Here is a 15,750-nt window from a genome sequence, read left to right on the forward strand (position 1 = left end):
ACTGTATCCCTTGCAGACTGTATTGATATATATTGATATATAATGTAGGAACCAGAATATTAATAACAGAAAGAAACAACCCTTTTGTGTGAATGAGTGTAAATGGGGGAGGGAGGTTTTTTGGGTTGGTGCACTAATTGTAAGTGTATCTTGTGTTTTTTTATGTTGATTTAATAAAACAAAATACATAAATAAAAAAAGATACCGGTAATAAAAAAAAATGATACCGATAATTTCTGATATTACATTTTAAAGCATTTATCGGCCGATAATTTCGGCAGGCCGATATTATCGGACATCTCTAATATATATATATTCCTCACAAACCAATTGACTAAAAGAGTGCACATTTGCCGCACGCTCGCCCGACACTGCGAGCGCGATTATGTCACGTTTTTAGACTTATTTTCATTTATTTTTTATATATATATATATATATGGGAAAAGCAGTAGAAAATGGATGGATGGATGGATATATATTCCTCGCGCACTAATTGACTGAAATAATTGACCGAAATATCGCGCACTTTCCGCGCACTCGAGCACGATGTCACATTATTGATGGGAAAATGCATTTTTAGACAATATGATTTGCCTGAGAGGCTAGGAGACCCCGAGAGTAACAAACGGTAGAAAATAGATTAGAAAGGTCACTTTTTTTTTTTAAAGTTGAGACTTCTTGTGGGCCGGATTTTGGACACTGGCGGGTCATATTCGGCCCGCGGGCCGTAGTTTGAGAACCACTGATCTAAACTTTACTGCTGCCGGGTATTTTTTTCTATACTTTTATTGTAATATTTTCAGAATGTGTTTGTTCTATTTTTGGCCAAAGTAAGACAAAAAAAACTATCTGAAGTTTTTTAGTTTCAATGCCATCATTATAATAGTCCGGCCTACGCGTGCGCAGATTTCCCTACATGCGGCCCCTAAACTAAATTGAGTTGGACACCCCTGGGGTACAGTATTACAGTATATGTAACAGCTGCAGCAGAACAAAATAAAGGGCAACATAAAATAGAGAGTAGATCCATCAGAAAATAGACATTATAAACAAAGAGAGGTAGCTAACATAGAAGCGGTCAGACAAATAAAATAAAAAAACTTGAGACCTCCCACGGGCCGGATTTTGGACGCTGGCGGGCCATAGTTTGGGGAGCCCTGGTTTACAACCTTGTCAAATGATACAAACCATGTGTTAACCACAAGATTATTATTTATTTAACACATAAGCTTAAGGCTTAGGTCAGGCTGATTAGGAAAAACAAGTACTAACCAAATATACTGCATAAGAAGGGACTAATGATTAACTGACGAAAAATAAAGTTACCTAAAAAAAAAACCTGTTGGGCTAAAACAGGGGTCCCCAAACTATGGCCCAGTCCCAGGTTTAAAAAAAATAATAATAAAACAAAATGTTTACTTTTTTTAATTATTATTTTTAAAAATCTATCCTTTCTAATCTATTTTCTACCGTTTGTTACTCTCGGGTCTCCTAGCTGCTCAGTCAAATCATATAGTCTAAAAATGCATTTTCCCATCAATAATGTGACATCGCGTTTGAGCGTGCGGCAAGTGTGCGATATTTCAGTCAATTAGTGCGCAAGGAATATATATCCATCAATCTATCCATTTTCTACCTATATATATATATACACACACACACACGCACACACAGCCCAGCCCAGCCCCCGCTCAAATTTTTTTAACCCAATGCGACCCCCTTGTCAAAAAATTTGGGGACCCCTGAGCTAAAACAAACTAAATTAATAATAGTTATATTCCTTAAATAACTGTCAATACAACATAGGTGCACATCAAAGTAGAGACATTAGCTCCAGACTTCTTCTGTTATTTTGAGATTGTCATTACTGCCACAAGTGGTGGAAAGGTGTATTACTACTGAGTACCCCTTTGGCCCATACGGACCACAGCTAAGAAACAGATATGTTGTGGCAGACCTCCAACAAGGGTTAAGAAACACTGCATTAAGTCATATTAACAGGAGGTTCCAGCAGCAGATGCCATAATAATAGGATTGAAAACAGCTAAAATAGTTCTCTCTCTTGCAGTGAATATCCACTCTCTTTATCTGTTATCTCCCTGTTTTGTTAGCTTGTCGGCTGAAAATGATCAGTCCTCCTCTCCAAATGTTCCACAAGCAAAATGCATGAATATTGCATGAGTTTGGCACGGGAACAAGCAATGTTCCACACTAAACACAACTGTCACTCGTGACGTTATCAAAAGACTTCCGCCAAAGTCATGAATTATTGAAAGCAAAAAAAAAAAAGGCTTTACCAATAAATAATATTCACAACAAAAGCTTAGTATCCTGCAATAAAAATGTCAACTCATTCATTAAAGAACCTTTAGTTAATTTATTATAGGGACAAAAAAAAGAAAACATTTTGGTTAGGTAGGTTCACGTTTCACATGATGGAAAATGTCATGATTTTTTTTTTTCTTTAAAAAAAAAAAAAAAAAAAAAAAAGATGTCCCTTTAGGGGCTCCGTACACTTGCACTGTTATTAAAAAACATATTTACACATACAGGAAGAATGTGACTTTTCATACACGAAAATAAAGTCAAATACCAAAAAAAAAATATGCATGTGTATAAACATATTTTACACGTGTCCGTACCGTTTGTTTTTTGTTTTTACCGAATTTTGTGTTATATACTGTCATTAAATATGGCATATATATATCACATAATGAGCTCCTTTTAAAAAGGAGATAAAACACCACTTAGCGGGGGGAAAGAAAGAAAAAAAAAGCACATATATTATGATGTCACATTTCTGGCTTCACCTTTAGGGGCAAAAAAAAAAGAGTTGAGTCATGCAAAAATTTGAACCGGAAGTCCCTCTCTTGTCCTTTGTGTGGAGGGGAGGTGTTGTTGAATATAACGAGGCCAGCCTCTGTAAAATGTTCCAAACGAAGTCTTAATAGTCATAGAATATTCGAACAAACTGCAGAATGGTTCGCCTTGTTTGACAAAGTATCGACCGTGCCAGCTGCGTCCTCCTCCTCCTGCTTCTCTTCTTCGCCGTCCATGTTTTTCGGCGTAAAAAAAAAAAAATTAAAAAAAATCCCCTCCGTTTCATAATCTCATAAATATCTTAGAATCTTATAGTTATACTCGTCGTCCTTCATTATATAAAAAAACAAAACATAAATAGTGTCCCGGCGTTTCCCGCGCATTTGCGTCCCCGTCCTCCCTCTGACGTCACAGGCCCAGCGCCGCCGCGTGTTTCTTGGCCTTCAGTCTCAGGTCGGCGATGCTGGAGTTCTTGCTGGTGTTCTTGGCGGCGGCGGCGGCGGCCACCACGGAGGCGGCGGACGCGGACTCGGCGGCGAGCGTGGCCAGCGGCAGGCCGAAGGGCGGGGCGGGGAACATCATGTAGGGGGCGTGGGCCGCCAGGTGCGAGTGCAGGTGGTGCTGCGCATGCGCCACCGCGCTGTCCAGCTGCAGCTGCGCCTGCACCTGAAAGGAGAAGGGCGGCACGTTGCAATGACTATCCTGTAGGGACCCACGCGTGGGGAGGGGGGAGAGAAGGGGGAGAACATGCGTTAAGTTGGCAGTGGCTGATGGGACATTCACTTGTACTTGTTTGTATGTCAATAGTGCAGGGGAGGGGGGTGGGGGGGTCTTCATTGGGCATCTCTCACAACCAAGGGTTTCCAAAGGGGGGGGGGGGGGCAATTGCAGCCCACAACTCATTTTTAATTGGTCAGTGGCAAAGTGTAAAGACAAAAGACACGCTACAGCTCAGTGTTTTGTAACCCTAACGGTCGTTAAAAAAAATATTTGTTTGGTCCATGTATTAAAAAGTTAAAGTGAAGTGAATTATATTTATATAGCGCTTTTCTCTAGTGACTCAAAGCGCTTTTACATAGTGGTACCCAATATCTAATGGGTGGCACTGGGAGCAGGTGGGTAAAGTGTCGTGCCCAAGGACACAACGGCAGTGACTAGGATGGCGGAAGCGGGGATCGAACCTGGAACCCTCAAGTTGCTGGCACGGCCACTCTACCAACCGATCTAAAAGTACCACTGATAGTCACACACACACACACACATACTAGATGTGGTGAAATTACTCTCGGCATTTGACCCATCCACTTCTTGCACCCCATCGGAGGTGAGGGGAGCAGTGAGCAGCAGCGGCAGCCGCGCCCGGGAATCATTTTTGGTGATTGAACCCCCAATTCCAACCCCTGGTGCTGAGTGCCAACCAGGGAGGCAATGGGTCCAATTTTTATAGTCTTTGGTATATTTCTAGTTTATTTACTTTATTATTTATTCGGTCAGTGGTCAACAAAATAAACAAACTGTTTTACATTCATAAATTTAAAATTTTACAGACCGAAAGGGTTTAGTTGAGCACTTATTTCGCCTAACTCTATAAACAATGTCAAATACAAGATGAGCTTCATTTATTTAAATATATATATATATATTTTTTTGTTCATTAATTTTATTTTTGTATTTCATTTATCTATTTTTAATTTTATTTATTTTAACATTAATTTTGTTTTTAAAATTTAAACATGTAACATTATTATTTTTAATAAGAAGAGCATGTATATTGTGTCAGAAACACTTATTAAATAATGTAATATTTATTTAATTATTTGATTATTATTACACCTATAAAATAATGTAACAATTATAAAAAAAAGTATTTGTCTTTTTCACTGTTTTTATTTTTCATTGTTTTATTTTTTTATATTTTTATTCAATTAAAATAGTTTTTTTTATTTTAACATGTAATGTGATTTCTATTAGGAAAAGCACATTTCCTTTACACAACTTATTATAAATACACCTTGTACACAACATAAATAATTCCAATACATACACAGTAAAGACATGTGAAATATCTCTGTACATGTGTTGGTTAAACATTTGTACCAATAATATACTATAAACAAACACTTATACTTCCATTATTATTTATATCCCATATTTAGTTTTGTAATTAACATTGCTCATAAAGAAAAAAAATACTACATACCACTACATACTCAGTAGTAATACACATTTCCATCACTTGTGGCAGTAATGACAATATCAAATAAACATAAAAAGTCTGGAGCTGAAGCTAAAAAATTATGACTAAAGTGGTAAAGCTGTATTTTCATTTGCACTTTAATTTTATTGGCAGTTTGTTAAATTAAGAAGCATATTCTTTGTTAATTGTGTTATTTTTTTGGTATGTTGTAGTTCGTTCTTATGCAGTACATTTGGTTAGTACTTATTTTACTGATCAGCCTGACCCTATCCTAAAGTGTATGTTAAATAAATGATCAATCACATGGTTTCATATCATTCTAAAAGATTGTAAACTTTAAGTAGATTAGATAGGATTATTGAATATGATTAAAATCAAGAGTAGGATTACTAATTCAGTGTAGTGTTGTCCCGATACCGATATTTTGGTACAGGTCTCGGTACCAAAATGTATTTCTGTACTTCCGTTGTGTTCTTGGGCAAGACACTTCACCCTTGCTCCTTATGGGTGCTGGTTAGCGCCTTGCATGGCAGCTCCCGCCATCAGTGTGTGTGAATGGGTGAATGTGGAAATACTGTCAAAGCGCTTTGAGTACCTTGAAGGTAGAAAAGCGCTATACAAGTACAACCCATTTATCATTTATTTATTACTTTTTGGTACTTTTGTAAATAAAGGGGACCACAAAAAAATGCATTATTGGCTTTATTTGAACAAAAAATCTTAGGGTACATAAAGCATATGTTTCTTATTGCAAGCTTGTCCTTAAATAAAATAGTGAACATACAAGACAACTCGTTTTTTATTGGTAAGTAAACAAACAAAGGCTCCTAATTAGTCTGCTGACATATGCAGTAACATATTGTGTCATTTATCATTCTATTATTTTGTCAACATTATTAAGGACAAGTGGTAGAAAATGAATGATTAATCTACTTGTTCATTTACTGTTAATATCTGCTTACTTTCTCTTTTAACATGTTCTATCTACACTTCTGTTAAAATGTAATAATCACTTATTCTTCTGTTTGATACTTTACATTAGTTTTGGATGATACCACAAATTTGGGTATCAATCCGATACCAAGTCCTTACAGGATACCAGTACGTTTTCAGAGGCAGTATAGTACCGAATATGATTAATTAGTATCACGGTACTATACTAATACCGGTATACCGTACAACCCTAATTCAGTGTTATTATTCGAGTGGGGCCCATGCCCCTTTGTAGTAGGAAAATATGGGCCCCAAGATCAAAAAAGGTTAAGAACCCTTGTGCCAGCCTACATCCTCAACGCGGTATGATCATTAGACACACAGTCAATGACTTATGGACAATTAGTTGCCAAGTCCCGCCCATGCCCGTGCAAAGTTTGCTTGACAACAGCCACGTTTTCCAACCAATCTTGCTCACACTGTACACACATGTGCTCGTCAGTCCCCAAAAGGTGTGTATCACATTTCTGGGTAACTTGGCAAAATGCCAGTCAGTGTTTTAAAGAGCTGTGTGAGAAATTTCAAACCAAATTTGACTAATGGAGCTTTTTTAACATGAAAAATAATAACACAGTAGGCATGCATGTTTTGACAAACTGTCACCCTTTTGTGTGTTGTAGTTTTGTCAGCTTATACATATTATTATACAAAGTTGGGATGTATAGCCAGTTTTTGTCTTAATGTTAAACGTCTATTTTGGACGTTTTAATAAATGTATCAAATACTTCTATTTTTTACACCCCAAAAGGTGTTTACCAACATTCCTGGTGATTTGTCCAAAACGACATATAGTTAGAGTTGGTCTTTTAAAGAGCACATTAGGCTGTTTGAGAAAGTTCAAGTCAATCTGACTAATGAGAAATAATAACACAGAAAATGTGCATGGTTTGACACATTTTCACCCTTTTGTGCGCAGAAACTCAAGAGTACAATTTATAATTAGCTCATACAGATATACTGTATATATATGTGTATATATATGTGTATATATATATATATATATATATATATATATATATATATATATATATATATATATATATATATATATATATAGCTTATACATAACTTTATACACATTGTTTCAGGCAACCGTACATAGAGTTGAGATGTAGGATGTTTTTTTTTTCTTCACTTTGTATTTACCGTCTAAGCATGGCTTAATCTTCATTGCCTGCATACTTCAGTACCGATTATTCTAGTAGTCGAGTAATTTATCGATTAGTTTGTCCAATTAATCGAGTAATCAGGTAAAAACAAACTTTATGCATATTTTAGGGGGGGGGAATTCTGCTTGTAATAACCTTTATTATTTTTTCGAACAAATGCACACCATCAACATTGAAATTGCACTTTTAACATGTGTGAAAGTTCCAAAAATAAATATCACACCGATCACAGCACCCACAAACCACCGCTATCATGTGCGCTCTTTTGCAGGGGTCGTGCGGAAACTATATCCGCGTATTTAAAGTTCCGGGCACTCTATGCAGTCCGCATTTTATCAATCTTTACAAGTTGCACTCATTAAACAATTAATCGAAGCAGCATAATATAAATCAAATCAAAATAATCGATTAATAATGCAGCCCTAAACTGGTTGCTTTTTGCGTGTTTAATAACTATATCAAAAGTGCCCACCTCCAATACTTTTATTTTTAACCCCTTATCCAAACTCATTAAATATAGCTATGAATCTATAAGCACAGTGACTGGATCCAAAAAATGCCAGTTACCCTGCTAACAAATATAACGACAGTTTTTAATACATAAATGTCAGTAAATCAACAAGTATTCTCCAATTATACTTTTGGGATTCTGCAACATTTAAGAATTCTATCAGGCTGTCTCGATATCAATATTCCTTCAGGATACATCAGAACCACAACAAATAAATATCCTTGGAGTTATTTCAAATGTGTATCTTTTTTTAAATATTCCTATTAAGTAAAGGTGCAGGTTAGAATACGGCCCCATATTTTAAAGGTGTAGGCCAATCAATATTTCCCACCATAGGCCACATCCAAAAAATATCAAAAGATGCCTGTGTGGGCCCACATTGATCAACTTTTTGTTAATTGAACATTGCTATAAACAAATCCAATATAGGTCAAGATATGGTAAAGACTCAAATAATCATTGTAAATTTACAGCCAATTACTGGCTAATAATTGAAGTACTTTCACAGTAACATTTGCAGTAAATTACTCCATCCATCCATCCATTTTCTACCGCTTATTCCCTTCAAGGTTGCGGGGGGCGCTGGAGCCTATCTCAACTACAATCAGGCGGAAGGCGGGGTACACCCTGGACAAGTCGCCACCTCATCGCAGGGCCAAGCAGTAAATTACTGTGAAATAAATTTTTACAGAAATGTATTGTGGGTGCATTGTACAGTTGAATACAATAAAATTACAACTACTTCACAATTGTAAATTTTTTTACCTATGTACAAGCGTGTGCAACGTAGTCTACGGAACAACTTAAGAGACAAGTCTGTTAAAAATGTACAGTAATCATAAATTTACAGTAAATCGAGAACTATGATTACATTATTTTACTATGAAATAACAGTTAATTGCTGTGAAACATAAGGGTATCATCATTTTTACAGTCATTTTTTTGTAATATTACAGTGCATTGTTTTACTGTGAAAAAATAGTGTTAGATGCTGTGTAATCCTGGTCAATATTTTCAGTATGTATTTTTTTTAAAACATGTTAGCTTTGTGTTATAGGTCGGGGGATCTTAACCTTTTTGACCTCAGGGCCCAACTTTTCCACTACAGCGGGACCTACTCAGGTATTAACACTGAATTACAAATCTTGTTCTTAATTTGAATCACAGTCAATAAGCGTATCTAACATACTTACAGTTAAACAGGATAAACCTAAAAAAAAATGTAACCTAAAAATAAATGCTTATCAAATATACTGCAAAAGAAGGGGCAGATAAAAACTGATGAAAATGACATAAACATACAATTACGCAGTGCTAAAATCTAAACATTTGACTTAATTAATAAATAACATATATATATATATATATATATATATATATATATATATATATATATATATATATATATATATATATATATATATATATATATATATATATATATATATATATATATATATATATATATATATATACACACATGGATGGATGTTTCTTAAATAAACTTTCAATAAAATTAAAGTGCAATTGAAAAAACATCTCTTCCACTTTAATCATAAATCTTGCGCTTAAGAAACCTCTCTGACTTTAGCTACATCCTTTTTTTGTTTGAATATTGTCATTACTGCCACAGGTGGTGGGAAAGTGTATTACAACTGAATACCACTGCAGTCCATTTTTTTGTCAGCCCTCCGGGAGACGCTCGCAGCCCAACCATGCGCCCCGGCTTCTTGGTTAAGAAACACTGTTATTGGTGACATTGCAGGTCACTTGTAATTTGTAGAACTACTTTGCTGCAAGCCTGGTTTTTTAGTTCTATTTTCACTATATGTCATGTGGGTCACAAATAAAAAAAATTTAAAAAATCATTGTGGTTTACAAATGACCCCTTGACTGGCCTTTGGACATCCCTATAATGTAGGCCAGAGATTCTCAAACGGTGGTATGTGTACTACGAGTGGTACGCCAAAGAATTACTTGATTAAAGTATAGTGTTACTGTTCAAACTTTGTGTAATGTTACAGTGACCAAAAATAATAGATATACTTGGTAAATAAAACCTCCCTTGTTTTTGATGAATACTTGGGCTTACTACGCTACTGTATTTTGTTGTTGGTCATTATGATGGTATTTGGAGAGCCAGGTTTTTTCCTGAGGTGGTACTTGGTGAAAAAGGTTTGAGAACCACAGTTGTAGGCCATGAATCATGCATTAATACAAACACCTTGCTGTGTTGGCACATTGTTTATGTTTCATTGCATCCAGTCAACATGTGCCAGGACAACATAGTCTGCATATTTTAGGCCTGTAAGGAAACTTAAGCAACTTGCCTGTTGGAATGGCATCCGCAAAGCCCCCACGTTGACATATGGCGCCACGCGACAAGCTTCGAACTGGTTGGCCGCTCCTATCAAGACTCCTGAAGAGAACAGCACAATGAGGGACCAAGCATCAACAAATAGCATTAAAATATATATTTACCTTTATGTAACTGGTTCTCCTGCTTCCTGCATTTGGCTCTTCTGTTCTGGAACCAAACCTGCAGGGAATGAGTTCCAATTAAATTACTGATTGGCAGATGCTTCACAGCAATGACATGAAGAAGAAGAAAAAAAAACATCCCAAAGGTATATGGAGAAATATTAATGGTACTGCTAAGCCTACATTTTATTTATTACTCTTAAGCAAGCAAAGCTGCCAATAATCCATAAAATGGACACTAAAAGGTATTGAATCCCATTTCAGGCAAATAGAAACAACCCTTGTGGAGATGTGCAGGACGATTGGACTATAATAAATAACCTTGTCAGCATCCGTTTCATCTTTCTATACAGGAGCGTCCCTGAAGACTTGAATGGACTCTGCTATCGAATAGCAGCAGCTCTATTATGATGTTTTTGTACCTCCCTTCTCTTCTTGCACTGCTTTTCTTTTTATTAAATGGCCACTAAAATTAATTACTCCTTATTCTTGAAGAAAATCCATGGAAACACTCGAAAAGACAGTACCGCATAAGAAAAATATAGTGACGACTTGTAACAATTGACTTAAATTAGCCCACATGTACAGGCCTGATTGAAATTATATAGATTTTGCTGTCAGCTTATTTCATTTATGGACCATTTTCTGTATACTTTGGAATTCATGGCCATGATAAAAGCACAGGTATTGATTAGAGTCCAGTAGAAAATAAACTCGACATGCAGTCTCTAAAGGAAGAAAAGAGTGGGGAAAATATTGTGTAGGTGTAGGGTGTAGATTTTGGCTGGAAAATAAAACATTTAATGTATGCAAATCCTTCCGCACAATGCCTCTTATTGGGGGGGATCCTGGAGCTCAGGCTGGGATAGACCTCTACGAAATAAAAGATTTCCTTTTCCTTAACTCAATACTGGAGTAAAAAAATGATGATTGCCATATCATTTAATGCCATATAGTGTCATTGGTGATGCAAATGAGTTATGTTCATTGTCCCCCTGCTCTCATTTCACATGTCTGAAGACCACCACCCCTCCTCATCCTCCTTGGAAGCCTTACTGGGTTTCTTGCCCAGATGGTCTTTGCTCATGGGCCCTCATGGTAACATGCACCCGGCCATGTACACACACACACACACACAGACGCGCACACGCACACACACACACCGATATAGCTACAATCAATGTGGATAATGAGGATTAAAAGCATGCACTCACACATTCATCGGAACACATAATAGATCTAAATGTGCAAATCTATTCGTTTTCATTTATATTTCTACAGCAGTGCACATCACATTGTTGCCACAATATTTGAAATGGGAGAACAAATATTATTTTTGTTAAATGTATGAAAGGGTTTTTTTTGTGTGAAAATAAATATATTTATTGAAACACATTCAATTGTACATTCAGTTTAACCATTGTGGTTAATATTTATTTTTTCTATAAAAAAAAAAAATCTGTAAAGCTGGATACTATTATGCATGCTTTTATAATTAAATGTGGACTTGTTATTATTGTTTAGAGTATTTTATTGTGCACAATGAGATTTTTGCGTGCATGTTCGTTTGGGAAGAGGCGTGCATGTTCCCTCACCTGCACCCGGGCCTCGGACAGTCCCAGCCTCTGGCTCAGCTCCTCCCGCATGAAGGCGTCCGGATAGTGGGTCTCGTCAAAGAGCCTCTCCAGCTCGTTGAGCTGCTCCAGCGTGAAGTTAGTCCGGCTTCGTCTCTGTTTGATTTTAGTCTGGGCTTCATCCTCCATGGGCTTGGACTCCTCTTTCCTCTCCTTCACGTCCGTATTTCCTGCAGGGATCAAATGCATGCATCACGTCATGACAATGCACGATTGGAACGCCATGCAAAATAATCATTTTCCATGCTGTGATCATTTGCAGGTGCACCAGATCTAAAGTGAAAGCCCCAAAACGCACAGGGACCAGTGGTAATGTGTGATCCACAGACGAGTGCCCTCCCCAAACCTCAAAAAGCGATCAGAACTCGGATGTTTTGTCGAGCTACATAAAGCTCTTTAATTATTAAACTGCTTATAAATATGCAAGCCCGCTGCGCTGTGCCCACTGTGATCCACGCACAAAACACACGGCCACATTTTAACAAGCCTGCACGCGCAGCTTTCAAACGTGCGCACATATTTTCCTTTTTTTTAATGAATAAAACGTGTAAATTAAAGTCATGCAAACTAGAAATATATAAGCTACATTTGAGTTTGCTTCCAAGTCTAAATATCAAAATAAATGAGTGCACTTGAATGCACTTAAAACAAACCTGCCGCATGAATAAAAGGTGTGATGAGCAGCTTTTACACGCCACCTGTGCACCAAAAACACACCTTGTTGCTGCAAATGTGCAAGTGACAGGAATTCAATTTAATAGTTAAAAAATAGTTTTGTAATTAAATGTGTTTAAGGAACGCTAACAAAATTGCTATAAAGCGTGATTGTCTTTATTATATTTTTGCACCAAGCAAACCTCTCGAATGGTGCAGAAAATGCACCATAATGTGCTTTATCATTAACATGCATGATCAGACTGTCAAACGTTTGCAGAATGCATTTTTTGCTAAAACAAAAATACTAAATGCAACTATTTTCAAGCATTTTTATTTATTTTTTGCCCGATAAAGTGCACTTAATTCAATTTCTCATGCATTTGATCAATAGAAGGCAATTTTAAAGAGTCAACCAGGTGGAAGGATTACAAAAAAATAAATGCTAATATTAATAAACGGCACTCTTAAAGCCGGGGAAAATACACTTTCTCATTAAAATGGTTGACATATTGTTTTTGCTTGCAACATTAATGCGTTTTGCAAACTTGAACGGCGAGAGAGGACACATGTTCAGGCATTTTAACGAAATATGCAAATGTATAAACAAGAAATGTGGGAGTATTTTTTTAAAAAAAGTCTAAGGTGCATTTTGACTTAAATTGTGCAGAGAATACACTTTCTCGGGCGTTTGATCGTAATGTGCAATTTCAAACATTTAAAATGCATTTTGAATAAAGTCTAAATGGTGCATTTTTACTTAAATTGTGCAGAGAATACACTTTCTTTGGTGTTTCATTGTAATGTGCAATTTCAAACATTCTAGAATGCATTTTGAATAAAGTCTGAATGGTGCATTTTGACTTAAATTGCGCAAAAAGTACACTTTATCAGGCGTTTGATCGTAATGTTCAATTTCAAACATTCTAGAATGCATTTTGAATAAAGTCTAAATGGTGCATTGTGACTTAAATTGTGCAGAGAATACACTTTCTTGGGCGTTTCATCGTAATGTGCAATTTCAAACATTCTAGAATGCATTTTGAATAAAGTCTAAATGGTGCATTTTGACTTAAATTGTGCAGAGAATACACTTTCTCAGGCGTTTCGTGTTAATGTGCAATTTCAAACATTCTAGAATGCATTTTGAATAAAGTCTAAATGGTGCATTTTGACTTAATTGTGCAGAGAATACACTTTCTCAGGCGTTTCATGGTAATGTGCAATTTCAAACATTCTAGAATGCATTTTGAATAAAGTCTAAATGGTGCATTTTGACTTAAATTGTGAAGAAAATACCATTTCTCACTTTTGACCGCAAGCATTTGTAAAACTAAAATAAGAAGTAATAACTTCCACTTTTTGTGTGCATTTGATGTTGCTCTTTAAAACGGATAATCAGCCAATTTAGCCCGATTAAGCAGGTTTATTTAGCAGTATAGACTTCCTTCAAAGCAGATCCATATATGCACGTATCGACTCTCCTTACCGTCGATGAGTTTGGGACTACCGGCCTCTCTGGTTCTCTCCGGCCCGAGCATGTCTGTCTCCCTCCCCGGCGAGAGCGCAACGTTGCGGGCTATGACCGCCGCCGCCGCCTCCTCCCGACTGCCGGGCTCCGCGGTTAAACTCTCCCGGCTCCCTGCTCTCGCCGCGCCGGTCTCCAGCACTTCCCTGTAGGTGATCACCTCCTTCTTCTCCTTGACTTTATGATCGAAAGACTTAGACACGAAGGCGGTGAGCTCTTCCATCACTCTTTTTCCTCTCCTCTCTCAAAAGAGAAGGGAAAAAAAACCCACTCACACACACACACACACACACACACACACACACACACACACACACACACGCACACACACACGCTCCCTTTGCTCCACGACAGCTTAAGACATCAATGTGGCCCCTTGAAAATGTAGGTGATGCTGCCAACTCTCTAGGAAGGCGCCACCTTTAAAAAAAAATGGTACATAAAGATGCGTTTTCCTCGGCCAATTTCTCCTCCTTTGGTGCAGCGGAGTTGGGAACCTGCTGGTGATCCTCTATTGAAGTCACACTATTTATACTTTGCGGCGCCTTGCCCCCTTGATCCGTGCAAATTACCTCCCCTCAGGATGCCAGGATGAGCCCCCCGCCCCCCCCCATCCTCATGCACCCTGGAAGTGAGGGAGTAAAAAAAAAAACAACAACCAAAAAACATTAAGCTGCACTACTGCTGCTATTGGCCATTAAACCAAGATTGACAACAAGGACTAATTAATTTAATTAGGCGCTCATTGGCTGCTATTGTCCTGAGTTACTTTTTAAACACCCCAGAGAATGCAATGAATCTCTCTTTCTCTCTCTCTCCCCCCCCCCCCACCCTCTCTCTCTCTCTCCCTCTCTCTCTCTCGGCAGGGGCGTGGCCTACAACTCTGTGAAAATGATGACAAGAGACGAGAGGAGAGAGGAGCACATGGACGAGGAGTCCTTCCTTACTCCACATCACCAAATTCACAGGCAGGTATACCAAAAAAAAAAAAAAAGAAAAAAAAAAGAGAGAGGAGTGACTCCTAACTATAACTGAACAATCTTTGCACTGTTATAATGTCACAGCGTTTAACAGTATTATTTCACTGGGAAATACTGTAACCTTTCAACAGGTTATTGTGGCAGTAGCCTTATATTTCACATATAAATGATGGTAAATGTAACTGTAAAAGTAATGCAATTATTAGCCAGGAATTTACTGTGGATTTACAATGAAAATTATTTGCATTTTATTTTTACCATATAATACTCAACATTTTCTGTTGATTTTAATTATAGGAAAACGTTTTATTGCTCATGTGAAGACATGGTGACACATACTTAAATGTAATATTGCATGTTATAAATAAATCGCATTGCATGGTTATTTATTTTGTATTTCATGTATTTAAATTGTTTTCATCCTTGCATTCAAGCAATCTTTATGTTATGCTCTTTACTCTTTTTTTAGTTATTGCCTAAACGTGATGTTTCAAACAAATTCAATTTAATGTCAAATCAGAATAGTGGTTATACCACTAGATGTTCTTGCATTTAAGTAATAACCCAGTTTGGTTTATTCATTCCAGTGTTGCCTTCTAATTGGCAAATGACGAGTCTTAAAATGAGCACCATTAGTAAACCATATACAGCTTAATATTAATTCTCAGTGGGCCTTTTATGGCCGTCATTATGATGTTAAATAGCAGCTAAACGTTCAATTAACGTGCCTCTTGCCGCCACTTTGCCATTGGGCTCTAATTATTGCTGCAGAAAGTGTTGTT

General features: G+C 37.0%; 1 protein-coding gene across 2 annotated transcripts; it reads right to left on the reverse strand.

Annotated features, from left to right (window-relative positions):
• Positions 1-2,386: 2,386 nt before the first annotated feature.
• On the reverse strand, positions 2,387-14,965 carry shox2 (shox homeobox 2). Of its 2 annotated transcripts, none has more exons than XM_062062040.1 (5): positions 13,950-14,965; positions 11,768-11,976; positions 10,173-10,230; positions 10,022-10,110; positions 2,387-3,487 (listed from the first exon to the last, which is right to left on the reverse strand). In XM_062062040.1, exons 1-5 carry the CDS (start codon positions 14,209-14,211, stop codon positions 3,230-3,232), a joined length of 876 nt encoding a protein of 291 aa, XP_061918024.1. In that variant the 5' UTR covers positions 14,212-14,965; the 3' UTR covers positions 2,387-3,229. The 2 variants fall into 2 exon arrangements, with proteins under 2 accessions (XP_061918024.1, XP_061918023.1); XM_062062039.1 differs by having other exon boundaries at positions 2,389-3,523.
• Between the last annotated feature and the right edge of the window lie 785 nt (positions 14,966-15,750).

This window comes from Entelurus aequoreus, linkage group LG10 (assembly GCF_033978785.1).
Source record: "Entelurus aequoreus isolate RoL-2023_Sb linkage group LG10, RoL_Eaeq_v1.1, whole genome shotgun sequence".
NCBI classification, from domain to species: domain Eukaryota; kingdom Metazoa; phylum Chordata; class Actinopteri; order Syngnathiformes; family Syngnathidae; genus Entelurus; species Entelurus aequoreus.